Genomic DNA, 26,612 nt, shown 5'->3' with positions numbered 1-26,612 from the left:
CAATTAGAGGTGAAGTGAATGTCCACGCACACCGTCAGCAGCTCCAGCAATGTGAAAAGCTGTTTGCCTAGGTCCCAAGGCTTGCTCAAAGAATGTTGACCCATGAGATTTACTTTGTACCTGTGGTCTTTTATGTTCACAATATTCTTTCAGGGGCGCCTGGGTGACTCAGTGGGTTAAAGCCTCTGCCTTCGGCTCGGGTCATGACCCCAGGGTTCTGGGATCGAGCCCCACATCGGGCTCTCTGCTCAGCAGGGAGCCTGCTTCCTCCTCTCTCTCTGCCTACTTGTGATCTGTCAAATAAAAGTAAAATCTTTAAAAAAAAATTATTTCACCAGTATTTCACTCAGTACCCACACCGACCTCACAGCAGAACCAGTGTTAGCTCCTCAAAGGGACAGAAGCCACAGAGCTTTGTACTAATGTACTTAAGACAGCAGGCAGTGGTGGGTGTTGTTTTTTTTAACAGAGAGCCAAACACACTACGGGTTAAATAAGCTGCTTCTCTTTCCACTGTTTATTATTAATGTACAAAATATACAAAACCAAAAGAAAAAAAATACTCATCCCTCAAATCCATTGTGGCTCTAACCCAAGACCCTGCACAAAAGCCAACCAATCCACTGTTTTCATAGAAAACAACTGATGCCGAGACCTGGGAAGGAGAGGGCTGGGGAAAGGTGCGTCAGCTTTGCGGCACCCACCCAGGAAGGCACCTGGTGGGACTCAGAGGTGGCTGACAGGGCAAGGGAGCCAGAGGCTTCACACCAACAAGGTTCCAGGTGGGGGCAGAGTGCGCCAACTCCTGAAGGCAGTGCATGTAGTGTAACTGTCAGGCCCAGAGTGCTGGGCAAGTTGATGAAAAGCTGGTCTCACTGAAGTGTCAAGTTTCCAGAATGAACTACAGGCAAGGGTGAGCCAACACCACCAGCCTTGCCTATGCCAGCTACAACTTCCACTGGATGCAGACGTGAATTGACCATCACTGAACCTAGCAGACCCATGATGCAGACTTGGGTGTTCACAGAAAGTTGCGAAGTCTTACTTGAGAAAGGACTCAATGGAAAGCTTGTGTCAAGGTGGAAGTGGGGATAATGTATTCCAGAACTCAAATCCAGCCTGATTGAGCCCCTCTCAGTGCAGTGGGGTATATAATACCCCTTTTATCATCTCCCCACCCCATGAGAAGAATGAACTTGGCTGGGATGATTTCGTAAGTGCAGCTGATCCCGTGTCAGTTCTGTGTGCATGTGGAGGACCCACAATAGGAGAGTAGAGGTGTTCTCCAGGATAACCAGCTTTAGGTTCTCAGGCATAAAGGGTAATACTGGAAAGGGGTTTGGGGTTTGGGCAAATCTCAAAAAGTGAAGCCAACTGGGTGTTCTCTTCAGCAGTCCAGGGTACAGAATGTATCCAGTCTCTCTCCTCCCCAGACTGGAGGAAAATATGTACATCAATGCGCACCAGTGATCAGAAAACCCCCAGAAACCCAAGCAGGTGGGAACTGAGGGGGCCGGCTCCTCATCAGCTGGGGACAGGGGAATGTGGGCCTCACAGAAGCCATAAGAGGGTGGAAGGAGCAAGGCTGCAGTCCACAGGGGTGTGTGTGGGTGGGGCAGAGGAGGTGGTCCCTAGGGCAGGGGGGGCCCATTGACACCCGGGTGGTAGAAGGCACAGTTGTTCTCATAGCGGCAGTTGCCCTTCATCATGAAATGTCGGCAAACAGGGCGGTTGGACATGTCTGTGGGAATGATGGTGGAATCATTAGATAGAACATGGCTAAGAGGTCAAAGCCACCCTCGCACCCCATCCCCACCTTGTCCATAGCATCCCGAAAACTATCGTTCAGGGAGACATGGAATCTTATGGATTTGAGGGAAGACCAAAAGGTAACAACTACCAGACATACAGAAAATAGGGTGATTTCATGTCTGGCCTAGCATATCCAGCATACTGATGCTCCCCCAAAACTTGCATGGGACACCAAAAGCCATATAGTGAGCAGGAACCATTCTCACCTCCTCCATGGCTGTGGCCTCCATCGTGCCCTCGGTGGCCCCCTCCTCCATGGCCAGGGCCATCATGGCCACGGTGCTCATGAGGTGGTGGCCCTCGATGGTCATGGCCTCGGTGACCAGGGACATCATGAGGCCGGTGGCCATGGGGCCCACCATGTCCAGGACCTTCATGGGGGCGATGTCCACCACTTCCACCCATGCTCCCACCAGGGCCTTCATGGGGGCGATGTCCACTTCCAGCACCCATTCCTCCACCAGGGCCTTCATGGGGGCGATGTGCACTGCCTCCACCCATGCCACTGCCAGGGCCTTCATGAGGACGATGGCCGGTGCCACTGCCCATGCCACCACCAGGACCTTCATGGGGACGATGCCCCCCACCTCCACCCATGCTACCGCCAGGGCCTTCGTGGGGACGGTGCCCACCACCCATGCCACTGCCAGGGCCTTCATGGGGACGATGTCCACTGCTGCTGCTCATGCCCCCACCAGGGCCTTCATGTGGACGATGCCCACCACCTCCAACCATGCCCCCACCAGGGCCCCCTCGTCCATTTGGGGGTCCTCCTCCAGAGCGACCTCCTCTGGCCCCCCGGAAGGGAGGAGGAGGAGGAGGTTCATTTCCTCCTCGGCCACCACGGCCTCTATGGTATGGTCCAGGACCTGGTCCCGGCCCACCCCGCATTGGGCCTCCCCGCATGGGGTCACCTGGGCCATCCCAGAAGGGATCACCCCCTCGTGGAGGGGGTGGGGGACCCAAGAGACGTGGACCCACTGGCCCACCAGGGCCTCCATGAGGACCTGTTAGGGAAAAAAAAAGTATCAGCTATGTGTTACACTCAGGGAGGTCCTCTCCCAGCCTAAAGCACCTCCCACCTTTGGGTCAAACCTACCCTATTACCAGGCCAAAATTAAGCAAGTAAACCCATTCCAACCTCTCACTATCACCTACCTGGCATAGGTCCCCCAGGCCCAGGAGGGAAGTGCTGCATGGCCTTGGGGCCCCCAGGGCCTCCTGGTGGGAAACCATTGGCAATTGGACCAGGGCCTAATAGTCCATGTGGCACTATTAAAAAAGAAAAAGAGTAGAACAAGAGGATGCTAGAAGAGTGGCATGACTTCCTAATTAGGTGCGCCTTTCTGGCCCTCTCAGACCAACTTGGCAAAGCAATGCTCTGTCCAGTCTTGCCCTCCCCGCCGGCAGTAATACCCCTGCTCACCACTGTCTGTAAACCCTGCTCCCTGCTTGCCCTCAACTCCGCAGTAGGCTTCCTCCCCCAGACTCCAGGACTGGCCCTGGTGATTACCGAGCATCTGCTTGATCTTGTCTGAATAGTCTGGTTGCTTTAGCAGTTCCTCTGAGGGATGACTATTTGGGCTACCCTGTAAGGTAAGATGAATAAAGAACAAGGTCAACAGAGTGCAAGGGTAACAACTGCAAAGAAAAGAGCCAGATGAGGAACCAAGTGAGAAGATGAGTACTGGGATAAAAAGAGAGATTCCAGAGAAACTGGAAAAGAGGAAGGTGGGCTCATACCATGATGGAGGTTAGGATCTCTTGGACATTGATGCCTCCTCCTCCAGGACCCTGGGGGCTCTTCCCAGCACCCATGCTTCCCATGAGATTAGCCAGGACAGGGGGCAACTTGGAGCCACCTGCCCCATCAGGTGAGCCACCAGCTCCCCCAGGCTCCAGAGTCTCAATATATGGGGTCTCATCCATGGAACATTCCTGCAAGACAGGAGAATAATCAGGACTAACTTTGAAAGAATGAAGACACATTCCATTTGAAATGGAAATGAATTGTCAAAAGACACATTAAAATGGATCACACCTTCCATCACCACATAGCATGTGCTCACCTCATCTAGGGGGATGAGCTTCGGGGGTACAGGTTCATAGGGCTCAGGATCAGGTTCATGAGGACTATTAGGAACGCCACAGGAGATGGGGAAAAAAAGTGACAAATTATTTATTCAACCCTTCACATACCCTCCTAGCCCCCACCCACCTCTGAATTACTCCAGGGAATGTTCCCCTCAGGAGTCCAAGCATTTAACAAGACCATGGTTCATGCCCACACTCTTGCTCACCTTTCCTTGTTCAAGAAGAGCTCCTGAAGGATTCCTTTCTCCCGCTCAGCCTGGATGTATCGCTCCTGGCTGTTGCTTCCAGGGGTGACAAGGGGTGAGGGAAGAACCAGGGGCCGCGGGCACACCCATGGCACCTTCTCCTCCATGTTGTCATGGCTCAGACGCCGGGCCGTCTCAAATGCATGTCGGTCTGACAGTATCTCTCGCTTAGCTGCCTCACCAAAGTCCTTGATCTTATTCACATTTACTATTGGCAAGAAGAAAAAAAAAAAAGTAAACACAACCCAGTCCTTTTTAAACTCCCTATGCCCACTTACTACACAAAAATCTTGACCGCTCACCTCGTTCAGTTTCATCCAGTTCAAAATAGAAATATTCTCTCAGTTTGCCCTCCTCAGGCCACGTCACAGTTTTCCTCTTCCTGCCTTTCCGGGTCAGCTGGCTAGGATCTCCAGGACTCTCCACTGGCTTTGCATCCAGTGCTCCTGGCTCCAAAGAGGCTGTAAGCAAGAGAGGTTTCAGACCAAGGTCCGTCCTTTTAGAAAACCCCCAAACCTGAACCAATTTCTAGACTCACCTGTATCCATGAGCTCTGGGACTTCGACAGGGGGAACTGGGGTGCCTGGGCGGTCTGTGTCCATAGCCTCACAAGGAGGTGCTGGTTCTGGGGAAGAAGGTTTGGCTGTGCTTGGTTCTGTGCTCGTTTTCCCTTCAAATGGGCTTGGCTATTGTGAAAGAAAAAGTTCATGAGCTGATGAAGGTTAATGTAAGGCAATTAGTCCAGGGTCTTAGGATCCCCATGAGTTCCTATAAAGGAAGACTCCGTCATACTGCCGACCCTGCACCACCTCCACCACAGTCCACATCTTGTTGTCATCCCCAACCACTGCCAGGTGCTGAGCCCTTCCTTCTACTTTACTTCTGATACCCTGTCACTCATACCTACGGCCTAGGGCTCATACCTTGGCAGCTGTAGGTGACAGCACCTTCTTCTTCTTCTTAATTTTGATGCCTGGAACAGGGGCTGAATTGAGTGCATCCAGAAAGCCCAGGCCCTCCATGGCTACAAAAGGAAAAAGCATAAAATGGAATCGTCAGACCTCTTTCACAATCCTATTCCTATAGACAAAGTCTGGGCAGGAAATGGGCCAATGGAGATCCTGCCACGACTGAGGACATAGTAAGTTCAAGGTAACCAGGAAGCATATGCTGGATTCACATAAGAAATTCTTATTCTTTTTTTTTTTTTTAATTTTGTTTTTAAGTAATCTCTACAACCAGCGTGGGTCTTGAACTCCCAACCTGGAGATAAAGAGCTGCATGCTCCTCCACCTGGGCCAGCCAGGCGCGCTTTCTTTTAAAAATTTTAAAGGCAAGCAACCGACCCTTTGAGTATGAATTAGAGTTCAGGTAATTGAAGAAGGCAGCCCCCATGGACAAGACAGAATATCCCGAAAGTGAAAAAAAAAAAAAAAAACACAAGTGAAATAAAAAAAAAAAAAAAAAAAAAGACAGAATATCCCAAAGCTGGGTATCCCTAATCAGTCACTGAACAGCACACCTCTAAGACTCATCTCTAAAATTACTTTTAAGTAATCCTATGAAAGGAAACCTCCAGAGGTGCAAAAATTAAGTCACCAAGAAATCCATCTCCTACCCACCCCTCAACATTCATTCCCATTAAGAGTTTGCTCCCAAAGTGCATTCTTCTTCTTTAGACTCACGCTGTGGTGGGATGATCTTCACTTTGATCTCTTTGGTGGCATTTGGTGTGGTATTCAGTGGCTTGTATTTCTTCTCTGCAGGGGGTGCAGCATCTCCTGGAGCAACTGTGGTGCTGTAAGAAGAGAACTGTCAACAACATCTCTGACTCACTCTGACTTGCCCCTTCTTCTCCCTCATGTCCACAGACCTAACCCATGCAGAAACTCAGGATGTGGTCCATACCTCTGACGCTTGAGGGGAATGGGTTTAAGGTTGTACTTGTCAGAAACCACCACTGCACTGGCGTTCTTCTTCACAGGCACCAAAGATGGAGTCTCCAGCTCTAGCCCTGTGGGAAGAAACATGCTGTTGGGGTTGAACTCCCTCCCACTCTCTTAATTCTTCCTCCCTGGTCCAACCCTAAATCTTCATCCAACCCAAGCCTCACCCACTAATCTTCCTTCTTCCATATGTGTGCCCTACCATAAATCTGCTATTCCACTACAAAGTCCTAGGTGTACATCTGCCCACAGACCTTCCCAAGACCAGCCAACAGCCCTACCAGTGGAACGGAATTTGGCGTGACTTGGTGCCGTGGTTCGGAGAGACTTGGGCTTCTCTTTCTTCTTCTCTGGGGCCTCTTCGGCCCGGGTCTCAGCCTTCACCTCAGTCAAGGGTCGCTCAGGAGGAGTGGTTCGACTCCTCCCTTCTTCTTTACGTTTTTTCTTATCTTTCTCTGTTATAAAAATACAAAGCATTAAAGGATTTTACTTAAAGAGAAACACTGTAAAAGGTGAAGCAGGCTAAAGGCACTGAAGGCCATGTCCCAGTGGGAAAGAAATACGAGGGATAAAAGACTAAGGAGCTTACCAGCAGGCTGGGTACTGCTCTGGGAGCGGATGACAGCCATCCAGTCACTGACAAGGACTGAAGCCAATTTCCGGAGCTCTGCAGGTGAGAGTGTAAGGGGAAGTGCCTAAGTAGCTAAAAATATTTTCTTCCAATAACAGAAAAAAGGGATGTTTAAAGATATACTATGAAAATCTGTATAACAGAAAAAGTAACAGAATTTTAACAACAACATGAGATAGGCTCAAAAACCAAACTCTTCAAAATGGAACAATGAGGGGCGCCTGGGTGGCTTGGTGGGTTGAAGCCTCTGCCTTCGGCTCAGGTCCTGATCCTAGGTTCTGGTTCCAATTTTAGTATATGTGCTGCTGAAGCAAGCACTGATCCTAGGTTCTGGGATCGAGACCCACATCGGGCTCTCTGCTCAGCAGGGAGCCTGCTTCACCCTCTCTCCCTGCCTCTCTGACCACTTGTGATCTCTCTGTAAAATAAATAAATAAAATCTTAAAAAAAAAAAAAAAAGGAACAATGAATCACTAGGTAGTCTTCTATTCCAATCCAGTGGGGGGTTGGAGGGGAAGATGACACATTAATTACATACAAGGTACATTATAAAAACTACATCAGTTGTTTTACATGTATCTCATGCGGCTGTTTTAACTTGAAGATTTTTATCCCTCTTTCACAAACACACAGCAGCATAAAGATCAGAGTCAGAAAGCACCAGAATGAAGCCAGTGCCGATGCTCTTCTGCTAACCATATATTAAAAGAACAGAAACTAAAATCAGGAAACAGGCAGGGTTAAAGTATCTGAAAAACTAAGAACAGTATTACTCTACGTTGTCCTACCTAAAGGCGAACAAAGTTTCAAGGAGCAGATTTAGATCCATCTTATAAAAGATTTCCTAAGTCACCTTTTTTCCTAGAATGCTACTAGTGATTAATGGCTTTAAAAAAAATCAATTAAGTGTAACAAAGGTGAAGAGCTTAAAGCAGACCACTTTAGGGACGGGGAAGGCATTGTTTACTTAGAGAAAAAAGATGGACAGAGAATTTAGAGGACAAAAATGTGTTTCCAAATATACAGGGAAAAAAAAAAAAAAAACCCTACAGCTCTTGCGTTTTGTACTTGGCAAAGAATAGCTCTTACCTATGGCACCAGCCTCTTGCCAACATTTCCAATATAGACTTATTTGATAATGAGATTGTTGAAAACATTAAACCCTAACTTTTCAAATATACAACTAGCAATTTCTATATTTAAGGCAACATGAACTCCAGTGCATCCCCAATACAGGGATATCCTAAACCTTTTTGGACCAACTGATACTATGGTCTAGTGAGACTTTAAGGTCTATAAGGAATGTACAAATTTCAGTATTCAAAGGAAGTAACATAACAATTAAAGCTATATTCAAAGGTGGCAACACAACTGAGACAACGGGAAAACAAGGAACACTATACCTGAAAATGAAGAAATAAGAGATGAGCAATGATTTAAAAGGAAATTCTATAGTATGTGTTACATTACGAATTATTATTCAATATACTCTGTTACGTCACAAAAACAGAATCAGTATTTTAAAAAAAACTAAAACTGAGAATAAGAATGAATGGAAAGCTAGAGAACATTTTTCACTTAAACACTGTTAAACCCTTTATCTTGGTAAACGTTCCCAGTGTTTTCTTCTATAGCTAAGGAACTTCAGATAGGCTTACCCAGGCCTACATGCTCTTTCTATACCAAACTGCCAAAGCCTTTTTCCAAAAGGCCCTGGCACACCATTCCCTTCAGACAAATGAATGAGCCTATATTCTGATCAGGGATTAGTTCTGCTAGAATACTGTTCACTTGTGGGATACTAATGTCTTGTACTAGTGGTTTGTACCCTGGGTATAAACCCTTTTCTTCACTAAAGAAAAGGCTGTGAAGCCTTTTCTGGAGCCAGGCCCTGTCTTTATGCCAGAACCATATGATCCTTGCCAAGGGCTCCATACCCTTTGTCTTAACCTTTGTCTTAAGAAAAAGAAAGACTCTGTTGCTAACAAAGCTGTGATCTACTCCAGCAGTCAGGATTCTTTCTGCCCATGTCCTAAAGGAAGGTGTTTATTGGTAGAACTGTATGTCTATTACACACTGAAGGTCCCAGAATATGCTATATTTATTTAGAAAAATAAAAGGAAATGATGACAACACTCTCTAGGATGACACTATCTTCTCCAAAGAAGTTTAAGTATATACCTTTTACACCAAGAGATAGTAAGCATCAGTTTTTAAGTATGGGTCTTGTCTTACATTCAGTAGTAGAGAAATGGACAAATCCCATTCGGAATTCAGAACAGGAAAGGGAGAAAGGTTAGAGAGTCTCAATTTTTAAAAGAAAGAGAAAAGTATAGTGAGGTAGCAAGGAGTGACAGGACAATTCAAGGATAGGAGTAAGACACAAAAATAACAAAGGGGGGGGGGCGCCTGGGTGGCTCAGTGGGTTAAGCCTCTGCCTTCAGCTCGGGTCATGATCTGAGGGTCCTGGGATGGAGCCCCGCATCGGGCTCTCTGCTTGGTGGGGAGCCTGCTTCCCCCTCTTTCTCTGCCTGCCTCTCTGCCTACTTGTGATCTCGCTCTGTGTCAAATAAATAAATAAAATCTTAAAGAGAAAAGAAAAGAAAAGAAAAGAAAAGAAAATAACAAAGAGGCAGTCATGAGGAAGGGCTGGCCCCTACCTTCATCCTCACTTGACTTGCTCAGCTGTTTCACCAGTTTGGCTGTGTTGTTCTGTGAGAGATGGGGAGAAAGTTAAATACAAGGAGGAAAATGAGTCCTCTTGGAGCTAAGAACTGCACAAACTCACACACAATTTCTTTCTTGTGAGATTTTATTTTTAAAGTCATCTCTACACCCAAGCAGGAGCTCAAACCCACAACCCCAAGACCAACTGAGCCAGTTGGGCACCCTGCCCACAATTTCTTAACAGTCCCTAACTGCGACCACCACTACTCTTGTACTTTACCATTTATAGAACCTTTGTAGGCATACAAACTTAATCTTAAAACAACCAATGTAGGTAGGGGCCTTCATTCCCAATGAAAGACAAGAAAACTGAGGCTCAAATACCTGAACTACCCCAACCACAAACCTATTAATGGACATAAACCAAGTATTCTTATACTAAATTCCTATTTTTTCTACCACTCTCCTGCATAGGCCCAAGACTGCCACATCAGACTCATGTATTTTATCTACCAGGCTAAAGCAAAAAGGAAGCACTAGTGTTGTAGAGACTTAAGGTACCTGCTTGAGATGGTCCACAGTGAGCGGGAGGTGCTGCAAGGTCAGTAGAATTTGCTGTAAGAGGGGAATGTTGTTCGTTGTCTTTGAATAGGTCAGCCAATTGTTAAGAAGCTTGTAGCCACCAACATCAATAAACCTGCAGGCAGGTAGGAGAATCTGTAATGCCCCTTCCAGGTTTGGGAGTGCCACATCCCACACTCCTACTCCCCCATCAATGACCTAGGAACCCCCTGCACCCTCTCCCACCTTCTATGTACATCTTCCCAGCCCAGACACCCAGATCCCCACTTACTTGACCAGTATTTCTGGTGACTGGGTCTGCAGGAGAATGTTCAAGTAAGTGCATCGACTCACCATCTTTCGTGCTTCCTTCATCAGGCTGCAGGAGAGATATTAAGGTTAGAAATGGAGCAAGAGCCTCTTCTTTCAACAGAAACATCTCTGATCTGTGGGAGTGCCTAAAAATCCCTATGACTGGGACTCTGCCACAGAGCAGGAAAGTCACACAAGCCTCTGGGGGATGGGATGGATCCAGAGTGAAATGGAATCCCAGGAGAGGATGGAAGACAACTGAAGAGACACTGAGGTCTCTGATCTGGGGAGGTGAGCATCACTACTTTTCTAACTCACAGGACACACTTGATTCTGCTTCCCAGGTAAGAATGCTAGCACTAACAGCCACCCATTCATAGTCTGTTCAGGACTGGCTTGGTCTTTTGCCTTCCCCTGGGAAACTGCAGAATCCTTGAAGGAAAATGGCAGTCTGGGTATATGGAATGTGACCCAGAACAGAACCAAAAATTCTGTCACCTGGCTCTTCTGTTCCCTTCCTTCCAAAGCATGACTTCGAGACTGTGGACATCCAAATCCAGATTCCATTATGGTGAGGAACCCAGGGATCACCTTTTTCTATCATGTAGTCTAAAATTATTAGATACCGATCTTATTTCACTGACTCACTCTCTCCCCCTCCAAAAACGGTTATTCCTATTTACAGTCATATTACAACATAAAATATTCTCTACTCACAATGACTCCAAAAACAGGCAGACTCACCTGAAGATCTTGGAAATCCCATCCACACTCTTAACTTCCCCATCTCGGTTAAGGAAGCTATCCAGGCCCTTGAGAAGCTCTTTGGGATCTATGGGACCCGAACCCATGATCGAGGTTTCTAAGACAAGGACAAAATAAACCCACAGAATAAATGGGTGGCAAAGACAGTCCCACTATACCCTCTAATAAATTCCATTTGTAGAGTTGATAAAAATTTGTGACTAATTATTCAATCTATATTCAACTACACTCACCATTTTCCAGGTAAGAAAAAATCAAAACATCATTACCACAGAGAAAAAAAAGCCCTGGTAAGTTAAGCATGGACAGGACTGAACGGGAAGATAATTAAGACCGGAGGATTGGGCAGCACACCTTTCTCCCTCCTGGTTACATCCTTCCTAGATGGCTAAACTTCACTAAACTGTACTAGGACTGAGTCAAGTTTCCAAGGTATTCTTGCTTACTGTTAGGTCTTATTTCTTCTTAGCTGCTGATAAATCTGGCTTGAGGGGGAAAAAGTATAGCTTGTTAAGAACTGGTACAATTTCAGACACTTGGACTAAATATCTTCTAAGATTAGTCAGTTCCTTTTTATCTATTAAGAATCACAATGACCTCCAGCAGTAGAGTATGCTCTGCTTGCACCAGGAGACAATCAGGTGAGGTGGTGAGTGATAAAAACTTGAAAATATAATCTTTCCCTCAAGAGAGTTGTGGGTAGCTCCCAGAAATGGAGACAAATGGATATAAAGGAAATCAAGCAGGCACTCCTAAGCCTTGAACAGAACTGTCACTCATTAACCAAATATTGCACAAATTTTATTGTTTTAAAGTTAAGACTGGTTTGTGATTTCAAAAGCAAAGATGCGAATCTGATTACTACTCCCCTTCAAAATCACACAACCATCCAAGATCCCCAAAAGAAAGGCCTGAAATTAGAAACCAGAGAGCCAAAAAGAATGGAATAAAACTAGAAGCTGGGAAAATGCCATTAAATTTTAAATAGCTACTTTAGACCAGGTTAGAAAAAGAGCTCATTAAAAGCTAAACTGCTGTTATAGGATAAAGTGTGAAGCAATTTTTAGGCCAAAACCCAAGATAATTTAGAATCAACGTAGCTCTGTGATTTTTATGCCTCTAAACACGGGATTCTCAGAACCGAAAAAGAAAGCCACCTCGGTACTATCTGCGTTTCAAATGTAAGGTTACTTCTGGATAGAAAGGAATCAAGAATAAAACAATTTCTTGCCTCCTACTTATAGTACAGATAACAGACATGATCCCAGCAGAAAGGTGGGAATATCCGTGTTTTACAAGCTGTGTTTTGTGCAGATTTTTGTGCAGAAAAGAGAACAAATTTCTTATAAAATAACAAAAATTTGTTCTAAAGAGAAAAACAAGCATAACAATCTCAACCTTTTAGTCCTCCCAACAAAAACGCCAATAAATTTCTAGACAGGTCCTAACAACCTAGCGAAGCAGCAGCAGAAGCAGGGAAGAGGCTGGTTCTTGAGACCATAACCTGTGGGCTGAATACAGACACAGAGGTGAGGTAAAAAAAAAAAAAAAAAAAATGCTGAGGTGAGCAAATCTGGGTTAAGTGTGCTGTTGCTGCTGCTCTGGAACCTCCACAAGGACAGGTAGAACCTGTGGTCAGAAGAAAAACACTGAAGTAGAATATTGGGTAAGATTAGAAGCCCACGGGCCAAATCCACTGAAATGTGGTGATTCTTAGACACACACACAGGGAGAAAGGCATTCTTCCATGTAGTAAGACACCATAGAGTGGTATATGGACATTATAGCAAGAGACACATACATAAATACCACAAAAGGATAAAACAGATTTCCCATCTATTGGAAACTGGAAAAGCAGTGAGTGAATCCAAAGTAATACATAACAGCAACCACAACATACACAATTTGACAAAAAGACTTCAATTAAATTAACATCAATTCAAACCAGCACCACCACCCCCACCAGGCCAAATACTGCTGACCCGAATGATTCAAACTCAAATATACATCACCTTGCAGAACTACTTTTGCACATCCAAGTACGAGCTGAGCCAACACGATTATTACCCCTACTTTCTTCAGAAACTCAAAAGAAGTGTCACCTGAACTCAAATGTTCCTCTTCACATAAGTGGGTGGGAGAGAAGAAAGAATAACGATACCCAGAAAGAGACCAACAAGTACAAAGCTAAATTCTGCCCCAGTGCCTTCTGTTGGGAATGGGACCCAGGGACAACTTTTTCCCCATTCACAACAAGAATAGTCAGGGGAAGCTAGAAGACAAAGCAGAAATGCTAAATATTCATTTTCCACCAGTATTTTTCCTATTACTTGTATTTTGGAAATACAATTAACAAAACTAAGTTTCGTCTCACAAGTACCAATCGTGACAAAATGTAAATGGGTCTTCTCATGGCTTTTCTACAGGCAAATTAGTTTTAACTTATTTTAAACTAAGGACTATACCAAGTGTATTACAACCAAACTTCCTTACTTTAAAGTCAGTATATTTTGAAGGAAGCTACAAGGCACTCAACTGGAAAGGAATGAAGAGCCTAAATTCCTGGCACAGGCCTACAGTGGAAAACGCAGAGCTGACCAGGGAAGGAGGGACAGTAACCAAGTGTCATTTCCTAGTCCTTTCTGGAACCTGGAACGAATGCTTAAGGAAGCTTTCTGGAAACAAAAATAATCTCGGGCATATGTTTGCTTCTAATTTCCTTGAAGATAGAACATACAAAAGGGGCAGGGGGAGGTGAAGAACCCCAGCCTTATCTCCACCTCGTCCTAAGCTGTGCATTCCTTCTTATGGATTTTGCAGGCAGAGATGAGCACTACTGACTGACAACACAAGGCTCTGGGGAATTTTCTACCTTTCTTAACAGAGAGAAACGTAGAAGTTCTTAAGTGACACCAACTCCTGCCTCCAAAATGACTTTTGAGAGTTATTCAATTAACAGGGTGAAAAATACCTAGCTTGGCTAAAGTTATTCATAGCCATCACCAAAAAAAAAAAAAAAAAAAAGAATTGGTTCAGCACAAAATACCTATGCAAATCAGAGCCCTTTTAAAATCATAACCCTCTTATAACAAGAGGAAGGAGTCGGAATTTACCTTAACTTGGAAGTCTTAGCACTTCAGGAAATGAAAATGCTTTGTATCTGACCCCTGAAATTCCCCTTTTCTTGGTGTTTTGAGGTTATGTCCTAATACTCAGTGGACTGAAATTAGGTCTAAGTAATGCACAAGTTCTTACCTCTCCTAAGTAGTAGGCCCCTATCCCTCAAATTTATATTGAAAACCTGGTACAGTGATCTCCCCAAAATCTTATTTGCTTTTCAGTGAGGATGTAAAATCACCCAACCCCAGCAAAGGCTCTCAGAATATAACTGGCCACAAACTACAAGGATCAGGTTCTCCAAGGTTCTCTGGAAGGATGTGGTTTCCCTAGAAGACCTTGTTTCCCCATCTCCCATGTTAAGGAAGATCTTCTTTAAAAACCCCCTGTTCACTAGAGATCAGGAACCCCAATGGGTGGAATATTCAGCTCCCAAGGAAGGTATGCTGCAGAGACACATGGCAAACTGCTTAAAAGATAAAAAAAAACTTGTGGTCAATAGACATGTGGAAGAGTTCCTCCCACCCAATCCAGAAGTTTTAAGTACTAATTTGAGCATCTGTACCCAGCAGAAAATTAGCCCTGAGAGTCTAACCAAGTTACCACAGGACAGCTGTACAAAATGGCCTTCCAATTCTGCCTAGAACCTCCACGCTTCAAATCAGGAGTTTAAAAAATGAGAAGTATATGGAGAATTTGACAAAGATTTGACTTTGAAAAAGTTAGAGGAAGATAGAGAAGAGCAGGACACCCAATACCACCCTCAGATAGGGCATGGCTTTGAACATGCATCCATTGCGAAAGCACTGACAAGTTGAAAAATGAAGAAGACATTTTACTACCATTAATGGTTTTTAAGGAATTTCTTTCTAAAGGGAAGAAAAAAGAAATTCAAAAAAGGTGGCTCTTTGGAAAAAAGAAATGAAGGTTGTGAAATGTAATACCAGAAAGATTTTGCTTACCAGACACCGTAGCTCGCATCCCCCTGCCTTGAGTTTACAACTGCCGCCTCCTTTCCTATTCACTTCTCATCCTAGTACCAATGTACAGGAGCTACGCAACTGGAGAACGTGATAAAGCACTGAACACAAAGAGTTTATCCCCAAACCCAGAGGTGGGAATAAGGGTGATTTAAAAGGAAGTCTTGAAGTACCCACCCTCCCCCAGTCTCATTATACAAAGCGACCAAACGCAGGCCCAAGGACTGGTTCCTGAGCAGAAATGGCACAATTCAGTGTCATTAGGCCCCATTTGTCTATTCAAGTCACTTTCACAGTTCTCCTTTCCCCACTATTGCCCACCACACAAGATCTACATACACACAGCTCACACACACACACCACCACAAGGCTCCCAGTCTTAAAAGTATTGTTGGTATGACTGGTTTTCCACCCCTGGCAACTGAAGCAGGGAAAACTTCCAAGCAGTTGTGATGAGTGAAGGAAGGTGAAAATAAAAGCAACAGGCTCTGTTAAATATAAAAACTAGAGCTGCCCGGGAGATGGACAACTTCAAGACCTAATCCTTACAAGCTTTTCCAAGATTATAAAAGATATTCTAAAGTAAATGTCTTTTCCTGTCTAGCAGCAGCGTGCACAGGAGTCCAGAAAGCATCTGCTCAGGGGTGGAGTTTCAAGAGGGTGGAGAGAAGAAAGCTGATTACATCACCTTTCCATGCTGCTCCTCCCCCTTGACCAAGTTTCTAGGGCGGCCCTAAGCTCTGGGTGGCAAAAGGAGAAAAAAACAACAAAGAAGCAGGGACGACGCCATTTTGTAATGGAGAAGAGGAAAACTTAAAAAAGCTATCCCGGTGCTGCCAGCAGCTAGTTACACCAGAAAACACCCCTTTTCAGTAAAATACCCCAAACCAGCACCCATCCTGAATGGTCTTTGACGTAATTTGGTTAAGAAAGTTGTGAAAATAAAACCAATTAAAATATTCACAAGAACAATTTTCTGTGGGGAAGAACTGAATTTCCAATTGAGATTCAACCTGCTACCGTCGACCACCCCCATCCTCCCTATAAAGGGAAAGGGGGGAGGACTTGGACCCCTCTCAACAAATAGGGTTGAGGTGGGAGGACAGGAGAAAAATGGGCCAAGACACAACCTGCAACGCCGCTTGGAAGACAAAAGGACAAGGAAAAGTCGCCATATTGAAGCAGGGAAGAAAAAAATTCCTTTTAACGACACAAATCTTTTAGAAAGCTAGCATTCAATTGCACTAAATGGCTTTTAAAAATTATACTCCTGAATTGCACATTTCCCAACCTTTACACCCGCTATTAGACTGTATTCCCACCCACCAAAACGTTATCAAGTTAAAATGTTAATCATTTTTGCTTTTAAATAACCTATGCAACCTGCAACAATTACAAAACATTCTTTACCTCCCAATTATCTTGTATGTACTGGCACTAAGATTATATTTTGTACTGAATTAAGTGTCTTGCAATCTTTATTCCTAGATTGCCACCTATTTTAACCACACAAATATACCCCCAAACAAATTACATTAAAATTGAGAGGATTTAACAATCATTTTAAAAAGTCATAGCCAGCTATTACTTCTCTGCCCATCTCCTTACCCTGCAATCTTTATGTACAGATTGCTTATTAATCTGGCAAATTGAAAGGCGCCCTGCTTGTCTCACACACAAAGAAGTGGGACTTCTGGGCCACAAGATCCACCATCTTTTGTATGTGAGCTCATTAACCCTTTTGAAGACTGCTAACAAGAGGAAGTTAACCATTCCTCCTTATAAATAGCAACACTTATGGCTTTGGCAGTCTGGAATTGGCTGGATTACCAAGGGTTAACCGTCAAAATCCTCACTTGCTGGCCCTCCCTCCACCCTTTCCTTTCCTGCAGCAGGGCAGGAAGGTAGGTGGTAGGAGAGAGAGAACAAGACTGTTTAGACCAAAGGCCCTTTTTTAATGGAGATTAAGTGACCGGCTTGGTCCTTCTCCAGTTCTCTACTTTGTTCTATTGGCTCATTTCTTCCTCTCATTATTTTTGGTTTCACAACGGGAAACGTTGATTTCTTGTTGCAAGGCTGGTTTTGGAAAATTCGACACTTACTATCCAATTTTTTTGCGACGTCAGCACCTCGGGCTCAGGGGGGAGGGGGTTAAAATTTTGGAGAAAAAAAATAAAACCAACCAACCAGGACCCAAAACTCAATTATTTGGGGGGGCTCATTGGATCAAAAAGTCTCTTAAAAAAATGAAGGCCAACTCAGTATTCATTTTCCCCCCACCCAACTCCATTTAGGGAGGGGGGGTCGTAGAAAAAAAGTTCTGAGTGGATTCAAAAAAGTAAACGCTGGATGAGTGAATTTGGGTGGGTTTGGGAAGGGTGGGTGGTTGATTATTTTTGAAGTTATGTGGTGACGGTCCTTCGGCCACAGATTTCAAGTCCCATGCAGCGTGGGCTGGTGGGGAGGGCAAGATAAGTGGGAAGGGGCAGAAGACACAAGTGGTTGGGCTGGTGGCTGCTGTTTTCCCTTTCCCCCCTCTCAGGATCCTTTCAAGGGATTAGGTGGTGCTGCGGCTTGTTTCTTTTTTTCCTCGTGGCCGGCCTGTCTTTCTCCGAGAAAATTCAAACCTGGGATAGAAGGAACACAAGGGAGAAAGATGTAATCAATACGGGTTGCTTTAAACACCCAAAAGTACCTTATCTGTTGTCTCCAAACACCCCGATGTCCCATCCCGGACACAGCCGCCTTCTATAAACCACGGTCCTTAACAGAACTCGTACCTAACCGCCTTCCCAGTCCAACGATCTCAACAAAACTTGACCCACCAACCGACAAAACACCCAAACTTACCTCTAAACGAACCCCAGAATGGCGGCTGCCTGCTCGGGCGGAGTCTTTTATACCCGGACGCCGCCCAACGCGCCCAAACATGCTAGTGAAACGCCCTTGTCGCGAGACATTGTGCGCGAGGCGTGAACTCATTGGCCAACCCGAAAGACAACTCGCTAGCTGATTGGCTATCCTTCCTTCACCTTCGCTCAGCCCCTTCCCCGCCCGTTCCTTCTTCCGCCTCCTTCCTGGCCCCCCCGCTTACGAGCGCGTGACTGGCGAGCCTAGCACCTCCCTTTCCTCTGCTTCCACCACTTCCGTCCTCGAGAACACGTCTCACCCTGGTTGGTAGAACCGGGCCGGCGCATGCGCATTGAGAAGATGTCGGTCGAAATCCCCTTCAAAACTGCTTAAAATGCAAGCTCTAAGTATAAGATCTAGAAGTTGTAGTGATTGGATCGGGGAAAACGCAATTTTGAAGCCTAATTCGATTGTGACGCAGTTGAAATTGGCTTCTCCCCACAGCCCCCCATTTACGCTTCCGTTCTGACGCAAGTGCGCGGCCGCCTGGGGCACTGCGGGCTCGCCCTTGGCCCTACCCTAGTCAGTTTCTTGGAGCATGCGCAGTTGCTTTTCCGGCTCTTCCTGCCTTTGGCGTACGTCAACATGGCGGCTTCCGTTTTGCGTTCGTGGCTGAGGCTCCTTCCTAGCCTTTTGCCCTTCAGAGGTGCCTACGGAGTTCAGGTAGCTCCTTGGAGCACATTTTGTACAACCGCCACTTACTTATACTTTCTGTAGGTCGTCGCTCCATTGCTGGGAATTCAGGAGCGGAGACTCTCCCGAGTCTTTATTATGCCTTGGCTGTTTAGGCAGCGCTGCTTTCACCACTCTTCGCCTTCCCCTCACCCTTCTCAGTACTTCGCGGGTTTTTAATCCCCAGCCAAGGGAAAAGAGTTAGATATTCTTTTCGAAGGCACCAACTGGGCTAAAGAATTAGGTGAAAGATTGGGCCTCGTGGTCGTACACAACCAGCTCTTAAGCATGCATATAATGTCTAAATCTATCATGCCCTGGAGTGTCCTTGAGTTGAGGGACACTAATTTATGCCTGCTGAGCTATCTCCCAGTAAAGCCAGGATACGTTCTCACGACCTGAGGACCAGTTTCTTAGCTCTCTTTCTTTCGCTAAATTAGTTTTTTGTTTTGTTTTGTTTTTTAACCAGAGCATAAAAGATACTAGTCTTCTAGATTGAGGTTTCCCTCCAGCCTCATGTACTCACCGCACTGGAGGTTCTTGGTAGGGCAGGGTAGGTTCTTGGTGGGGCAGGGTGGGATAGGAAAGGTTGCACAGCTGCCACTCCCTAAGAGTGGTGACAGGGGTCACCACGGAGTTAATAACAGCCCTGGTAGCTTTAAAGCTAGCGTTAGGACTCAAGTTTGTTCTGACCTGTGGAATGTTGACCTTCAACTTCTGTAAGGCTGGGAAAATCAGTGATTCAGGTTGGATTTGGTTGGAGACTCACCTCTCCCCACTAAGCATCTTCCTTCCAAGAAGCTAGACATCCTCCCTTTTCCTTTCTTTTCCCTTTCCTCAGTACATCTTTGAAAGCACGAACACATCATGTGTGTCTTCTCAAATAAGACTGCTTCCCAATCACCTATCCTAGTTACCCTCTCATGTTATCTTCTTCAGGATCCAGTCAGAGACAGAAAGTGGTTGTTGATGACTTTAGTTTTACCCTAACAAAAATGCTATTTTCTAAATATATTTTTGCTTTATTCCATTAGTACGATGGGCATGTTTTCCTTGTCCCTAACATGGGCAGCGAAACTATCATGTCCTTTCCTTGAACTCATTTTCTCATTTATTGCCTTATTTATAGGTTCCTCTTCAGACTCTTTGCACCAGAGGCCGATCTGAGGAAGATTCTTTGTCCCCAGATCCCATAACACCTTATAAGAATGAACCCTGGAAATATCTGGACTCAGAAGGTACCTCTGAATGGGAAAGGGGAGGATCATGTGGGGTCTGCAATAAATGTACAGAGACACTTCTACTATCCCCACCAGGAATAACTTGTATGAGTTTTCATTTCAGAATACCAGAACCGCTATGGTTCTCGCCCCGTCTGGGCTGACTACCGTAGAAACCACAAAGGTGGAATACCCCCACAGCGGACTAGAAAGACATGTGTTGTGAGTTTCTGAAGGTGGTACGTGGATGGGATGTGGAGTGAGGGTGAATGCCATAGTGACAGTGGCAGTAGCACATTTTCTCACAGGACTTTGAACATCCTTCAACTACTAGTTTCTTTTCTCCACAGCGTAGAGATAAAGTTGCTGGGAATCCCTGTCCCATCTGCCGGGATCACAAGCTGCATGTCGACTTTAGGGTAAGAGCAGTCTTTTCTCTAGGATAAGGATTTGGAGCCTCTTTGTAGTGCTAAAGAGATTACCATGGGTGCCCCACTCTTCTTCATAACCTAAGCACCTCTACAGTTTATTTTGCATTGATTTTCTAGTAGTATTAAAAACATTCCTTTTTCCAGCTTTTTGTCCTCTACTGTGGCTTATACTAAAAACCTTCATCTCTTACCTATGAATTTACAGTCTAAATTGCAGGTCAGGAAAATGTTTATTTTTTTTTAAAGATTTTATTTATTTATTTGACAGAGAGATCACCAGTAGGCAGAGAGGCAGGCAGAGAGGAGTGGAAGCAGGCTCCCCGCCAAGCAGAGAATTGGATACGGGGCTCGATCCCAGGACCCTGAGATAATGACCTGAGTCGAACGCAGAGGCTTAACCTCTGAGCCACCCAGGCACCCCAAAGTGTCTATTTCTAATGGGAGAGCAATAGCCAAAGGTTCATTTATATCCATTGCAGTTATTATCAAGTAGATTGGGTTAGTTGTTTTGTTGTTGTTTTTTAGAGAGAGAGTGAGGGAGAAAGAGCACAAGCCGGAGAGTAGCAGGGGGAATGGGAGCAGACTCCCCACCAAGCAGGGAGCCCAGTGTGGGGCTCGATCCCAGGACCCCAGGATTATGACCCGAACTGAAGGCGGACACTTAACAGACTGAGCCACCCAGAGGCCCCTGAGGTTGTGTGGGATTTTTTTTTGTTTTTTGTTTGTTTGTTTTTGTTTTCTTTTTATAAGTTTGTTGTCATGTTGATGTTTGGTAACCTGCTGATACTTACCGCTGGAGGGCAAATGCATGAAGCAATATACAGAGTTCAATTATTTCTCAAAAAACAATTTATTGCAAGGACAGGACTTGCTCCTTAAAGAGTTCAAAAAGCATATAAAAATAATAATGGGGGGCACCTGGGAGGCTCAGTGGGTTAAGCCTCTGCCTTCGGCTCAGGTCATGATCTCAGGGTCCTGGGATCGAGCCCTGCATCGGGCTCTCTGCTCAGCAGGGAGTTTGCTTCCCCCTCTCTTTCTGCCTGCCTCTCTGCCTACTTGTGATCTCTATCCATCAAATAAATAAATTCTTAAAATAATAATAATAATGGGTAGGGGTGCCTGGGTGGCTCAGTGGGTTAAAGCCTCCGCCTTCGGCTCACGTCATGGTCCCAGGGTCCTGGGATCGAGCCCTGCATCGGGCTCTCTGCTCAGCAGGGAGCCTGCTTCCTCCTCTCTCTGCCTGCCTCTCTGCCTACTTATGATCTCTGTCTGTCAAATAAATAAATAAAATCTTTAAAAAAAAATAAATAATGGGTAAAATGCTCTTCTGAACTTGTGGTAAAGGTATTGGAGCAGAAGCTGAATGATTGGTCATCAGGGGAATTCGAAGGAATTCGTCTATCATTCAGTAGATAGGTGTCTGACTGCTTTCAGTCCCCTCCTGACACCACTGTAGGTAACTTCTCAATTTCTTTTTTTTTTTTTAAGATTTTATTTATTTACCAGACAGGGATCACAAGTAGGCAGAGAGGCAGGCAGGGAGAGAGGGGGAGGCAGGCTCCCCACTGAGCAGAGAGCCCGATGCAGGGCTCGATCCCAGGACCCTGGGATCATGACTTGTGCCGAAGACAGAGGCTTTAACCCACTGAGCCACCCAGGCATCCTGGTAACTTCTCAATTTCAACTATGTATGATTGGTTTAAAAGTAGAACAGTGGCACCTGGGTGGCTCAATTGGTTGAGTGTCTGACTCTTGATTTTGTCTCAGGTCATGATCTCAGGGTTGTGAGATTGAGCCCCTCATCAGGCTCCATGCTCAGCCAGAAGTCTGCCTGAGATTCTCTCCCTCTCCCTCTGCCCCTCCACTCTCTCACACACATGCACTCACTCTCTCAAATAAATAAATCTTTTTTAAAAAACCAGAATACATGGGGCGCCTGGGTGGCTCAGTGGATTAAGCCGCTGCCTTCGGCTCGGGTCATGGTCTCAGGGTCCTGGGATCGAGCCCCGCATCGGGCTCTCTGCTCCGCGGGGAGCCTGCTTCCTCCTCTCTCTCTGCCCGCCTCTCTGCCTACTTGTGATCTCTCTCTCTGTCAAATAAAAAAAAAAAAATCTTTAAAAAACCAGAATACAACCAGTTGTATACAGTTTAGAATCAATTACATAACCAAGGAAGAAAGATTACAAATTGAATAGTGCAGGTGATTCTGCTTGCTCTTCCACTCCACAAGCACATCTCCTTTTTTCCATGGGTGTTGTCTTCTGTGATTAACCTGCTGGCTGGCAGTCATTCTACAGAATTAGATGTATAAAATGGATGTCAATAATATATATGTTACATACAGGGCACCTGGGTGGCTCAGTGGGTTAAAGCCTCTGCCTTCGGCTCGGGTCATATCGAGCTCCACATCGGGCTCTCTGCTCCGCGGGGAGCCTGCTTCCTCCTCTCTTTCTGCTTGCCTCTCTGCCTAGTTGTGATTTCTCTCTGTCAAATTAATAAAATATTTAAAATATATATATATATGTTACATACAGCATGCTATCATAAACATTCAAAATTATACATGCACATTATAACACATAACATTTTTAAGTGATTTCAGGGATTGCCAACTGACCCCAATTTTTTGTGTGAGGGGCTGATTTTAGAACCTAACCCCTGTAGAAGATGGTTCTATGTGAGTCTCAGTGACAGAATATAGAGTGTGCATGAAATGGTTGCAAGGCCAAGAAATGGGAAATGTTTGCCGAGTCTTCAAGAATGTATTCAGCAAGGGGCATCTGGGTGGCTTAGTGGGTTAAAGCCTCTGCCTTCAGCGCAGGTCATGATCTCAGGGTCCTGGGATTGAGCCCCACATGGGGCTCTCTGCTCAGCAGGGAGCCTGCTTCCCTTCCTCTCTTTCTGCCTGCCTCTCTGCCTACTTGTGATCTCTGTCTGTCCAAAAAAAAAAGAATGTATTCAGCAAATTGATGGAGCTAAAACTGGGACATGAAGGAGGGTAGCATCTGGAGAGAGAGGAGTTAAGGGTGTCTATGTACATGTGTAGGGATTGTGCACTTCCAGTTTCTCAAAGTCTTGCTGTTCTCCCTGCTCTCTTATGTTTCCCTACCACTTTCCTCCACAGAACGTGAAGCTCTTGGAACAGTTTGTCTGCGTCCACACAGGTGTCATCTTCCATGCTCCATACACAGGTTAGCTTATCTTTGTCACCACCAAAATAGCTTTTCCTTAGAGCAATCCTCATTTATTCAGTCATACAACAGGTAACTTGGTGACCCTTAAATAAGGCATAAAAAGCATGAATGAACTTTTTTTTTTTTTGAAGATTTTATTTATTTATTTGACAGAGATATCAGGTAGGCAGAGAGGCAGGCAGAGAGAGAGGAGGAAGCAAGCTCCCTGCTGAGCAGAGAGCCCGATGTGGGGCTTGATCCCAGGACGCTGGGATCATGACCTGAGCCTAAGGCAGAGGCTTTTACCCACTGAGCCACCCAGGCACCCCATGAATGAACTTTTGTTGGAAATCTTGCCTTAATGGGTATATTCACATGTGGACAAAAGGTACAAGCAAGTACCAATGTAAGTAAGTTATCTAAGTGTAACTCTTAGAAGTGGTAATTACTCCTTTCTGTAGGATCTCTTTGCTTTTACAAAAGGCTTTCTAGCAAATTGACTGTCCTATAAATTCTTTTTGCTGCCAACAATCCAATTAGATCTTCCAAATTTGGAGTTACAATCCTAACAATTCAAGATTACATCTATTCTGGGGCACCTCGGTGGCTCAGTGGGTTAAGCCTCTGCCTTTGGCTCAGGTCATGATTTCAGGGGCCTGGTATTGAGCCCCGCATGGGGCTCTGCTCAGCAGGGGGCCTGTCCCCCCGACCTGCTTCTCTGTCTACTTGTGATTGCTCTCTCTGTCAAATAAATAAATCTTAAAAAAAAACTATGTCTATTCCTTAATGAAGGCCACAGGCCAAATCTGGCACACTGCCATATCTGTTTGTTTTCATATTGTTTATAACTGCTTCCAGGCTACAGTGACAGAGTTGAGTAGCTGAGACAGAAACTGTGGGACTTGCAGATCCTAAAATTTATGTGGCCCTACACAGAAAAAATTTTCAACCGCTGCTCTAAAGCATGATAAATTTGCAAAGAATAATCTGAATCCTCCATTTTGGGAATGGCAACATGATCAGTGGAGTTTGGTTTGTCAGGGAGTTTTACTTTTTATTTATTTATGTAACTATTTATTTATACTTTTTATTTATTTATTTAGTCAGGGGGTTTTAAAGACGAGCTTTATGGCCAGGATGCTTGGATGACTCAGGTCACGATCTCAGGGTTCTGGCCCTATGTCAGGCTTCCTGCTCAGTGGGGAGGCAGCTCCCCCTGCTTGTGCACTTTGTCCCTGACAAAATAAAACAAAAAAAACTGTAGTGAAGTTATAAAAAGCTGAAGGAACTATTTTGCTACTCTCTCAGATCACCTTCTCTAGATCGAGAGCCCTTTCTTCCTTTACTGAATCTTTCTCAATGGATTGTCCAAGCCAAACCTTTAATTAGCCACACTTGCCCTTTGAATTATTTTCTGCTCTTGGAGGTTTTATAGTTAAATAGCTTTTCTATAGTGGCTAGACCCACTAGTGTTAATCTCAGCTCTCAGAGAGGGGGGAGTCTTCCAGTTGGCTAGATGGGGAAACTGAGGCCAATCAGAGGGGTCAGGGAAGTAGGGTTATTAGGTAAGAGCAAATTATCCAAACCCAGCTCTTTATAACCATATAGAAGCAGTTGTATTCTCTATTTACCTTGCTTTCTAGAATGAGCACTCTTTTCTTTTTCTTCGTTCAGGGGTCTGTATGAAGCAACACAAGAAGTTGACCCAGGCCATCCAGAAAGCCAGAGATCATGGTGAGCATGAGAAGGGGCCCACTGCATTTTTCTTAGCCATAAAGAAGGTGATTTAGGGCTAGAGGGTGGATATAAATACTCATGTCTGTCTGAGGAGGTGGCACCCAGCATGTTCTTCCCAAGAATCTCTTTTCAGCACTCCATTGTCCCTTTTTCTCTCTCCTGTGTTTCTTACCTTGTCATTGCCCCGCTGTCTTAATCCTCTTTCCTTCTTCTTCCCTTATGTAACTATTGGTCCCAATGCCAAAGAGAGATCATAGGAGGTCTTTGTATACATTTCTGTCCTTGGGCTCTATGACACCTTTGCAGAAATTTAAAAAGATAAGCCTCTGTTAGGGCAGATGTGGCTTTACAGCCCTGGTGTAGGACTGCACAACTTGGCAGACAAGAGCCCCAGCAGTAAGTAGTCAGTCCCCGTTGCCCCCTTGGCCAGTTGCCTTTGTGCAATGTAGAATATGTATAAATATACTCAGTCCCTCTGACTGGTTCCTCCCTCCCTTTATATGTCATTTTACATGTTGTTTTAACCCCAACTACCCTTCCTTATTTTTCTTCCTTTTTTTCTTTAATCCCCTAGGTCTCCTCAGTTACCATATTCCTCAGGTTGAACCTCGGGACCTTGACTTCAGTACCTCTCATGGAGCTGTGAGTGCTACTCCGCCAGCGCCCTCCCTGGTTTCAGGTGACCCCTGGTATCCGTGGTACAGCTGGAAACAGCCATCAGAGAGAGAGTTGTCCCGCCTTCGACGGCTCTATCAGGGCCATCTCCGAGAAGAGAGTGGTCCCCCACCTGAATCAATGCCTGAGGTGCCCCTCACAACCCCAGCGGAAGCCTCCTCCACTGAGCAGAAGAGCCCCCAGAGTGCTCTGTAGGAGCTGTAGACTGGGAAGGAGTTAAGACATAGTGGCTAGGAATTACATGATGGGATTTCACTCTGGGGAGGCTCAGGGCCAGAGAGAAGAAATGATTGCTGTTGAATGGAATAAATGCTTCTGAGGCTTAGGGGAGGGCAGGACAGATGTGTATGGGAAACCCCAGACTCTGTATATTGTAAATAACAGGCTAAACGTTGTTACTTGCTTCAGATTTCTGTTAACTTGTCTTTTTCACAATAAAGCTGTATCTCCTGTTTCTTGGCTGAGTTTCAGATTAATGCCATTTGTGCTGGGGGTGGGGGGGTTGTTGGTGAATGGGTGCTGGCTGTGGGGAGAGGAGTTATAAGGCTTGAGCCAGACCAGCCAGTGATTCTTGGGACCAGAAATAATCATAAATGAACAGTTGGGCCATTATGTCATGGTCACCTTTCTGGCCTCCTGTGTCCTAAGCAGTGGCAGTGTTCCC

At 45.2% G+C, this 26,612-nt stretch overlaps 2 protein-coding genes across 4 annotated transcripts in view; one reads left to right on the top strand and one right to left on the bottom strand.

Annotated features, from left to right (window-relative positions):
• Positions 1 to 489: 489 nt before the first annotated feature.
• PPP1R10 (protein phosphatase 1 regulatory subunit 10) overlaps positions 490 to 26,612 on the bottom strand; it is a 43,394-nt gene continuing 17,271 nt past the window's right edge. The window contains exons 2-21 of one of the 3 annotated variants that reach the window (XM_046006331.1): positions 17,233 to 17,757; positions 11,013 to 11,130; positions 10,249 to 10,335; positions 9,957 to 10,092; positions 9,389 to 9,440; positions 6,687 to 6,764; positions 6,379 to 6,552; positions 6,060 to 6,165; positions 5,837 to 5,949; positions 5,075 to 5,175; positions 4,690 to 4,837; positions 4,454 to 4,612; positions 4,113 to 4,359; positions 3,882 to 3,945; positions 3,556 to 3,750; positions 3,326 to 3,401; positions 2,971 to 3,084; positions 2,280 to 2,819; positions 2,019 to 2,231; positions 490 to 1,741 (exon numbers count right to left, since the gene is read on the bottom strand). In XM_046006331.1, the coding sequence (XP_045862287.1) occupies positions 1,632 to 1,741; positions 2,019 to 2,231; positions 2,280 to 2,819; positions 2,971 to 3,084; positions 3,326 to 3,401; positions 3,556 to 3,750; positions 3,882 to 3,945; positions 4,113 to 4,359; positions 4,454 to 4,612; positions 4,690 to 4,837; positions 5,075 to 5,175; positions 5,837 to 5,949; positions 6,060 to 6,165; positions 6,379 to 6,552; positions 6,687 to 6,764; positions 9,389 to 9,440; positions 9,957 to 10,092; positions 10,249 to 10,335; positions 11,013 to 11,119 (2,820 nt within the window). In that variant the 5' untranslated portion in view covers positions 11,120 to 11,130; positions 17,233 to 17,757 and the 3' untranslated portion in view covers positions 490 to 1,631. Of the gene's footprint in view, positions 1,742 to 2,018; positions 2,820 to 2,970; positions 3,085 to 3,325; positions 3,402 to 3,555; positions 3,751 to 3,881; positions 3,946 to 4,112; positions 4,360 to 4,453; positions 4,613 to 4,689; positions 4,838 to 5,074; positions 5,176 to 5,836; positions 5,950 to 6,059; positions 6,166 to 6,378; positions 6,553 to 6,686; positions 6,765 to 9,388; positions 9,441 to 9,956; positions 10,093 to 10,248; positions 10,336 to 11,012; positions 11,131 to 17,232; positions 17,758 to 17,980; positions 18,109 to 26,612 lie in introns of those variants that run through there. The other 2 variants (XM_046006330.1, XM_046006329.1) reach the window with 2 other exon arrangements.
• MRPS18B (mitochondrial ribosomal protein S18B) lies at positions 18,568 to 26,402 on the top strand. Its single transcript, XM_046006340.1, has 7 exons — positions 18,568 to 18,703; positions 19,842 to 19,950; positions 20,057 to 20,154; positions 20,283 to 20,351; positions 23,488 to 23,554; positions 25,211 to 25,270; positions 25,848 to 26,402. The coding sequence occupies exons 1-7, from the start codon at positions 18,626 to 18,628 to the stop codon at positions 26,141 to 26,143; spliced, it is 777 nt and encodes a 258-aa protein (XP_045862296.1). The 5' UTR covers positions 18,568 to 18,625; the 3' UTR covers positions 26,144 to 26,402.

The sequence above is a fragment of the Meles meles genome, chromosome 5, assembly GCF_922984935.1.
Source record: "Meles meles chromosome 5, mMelMel3.1 paternal haplotype, whole genome shotgun sequence".
NCBI classification, from domain to species: Eukaryota; Metazoa; Chordata; class Mammalia; order Carnivora; family Mustelidae; genus Meles; species Meles meles.
The sequence above is the reverse complement of the archived record's forward strand: the minus strand, read 5'-3'. Positions and strand labels throughout refer to the sequence as shown.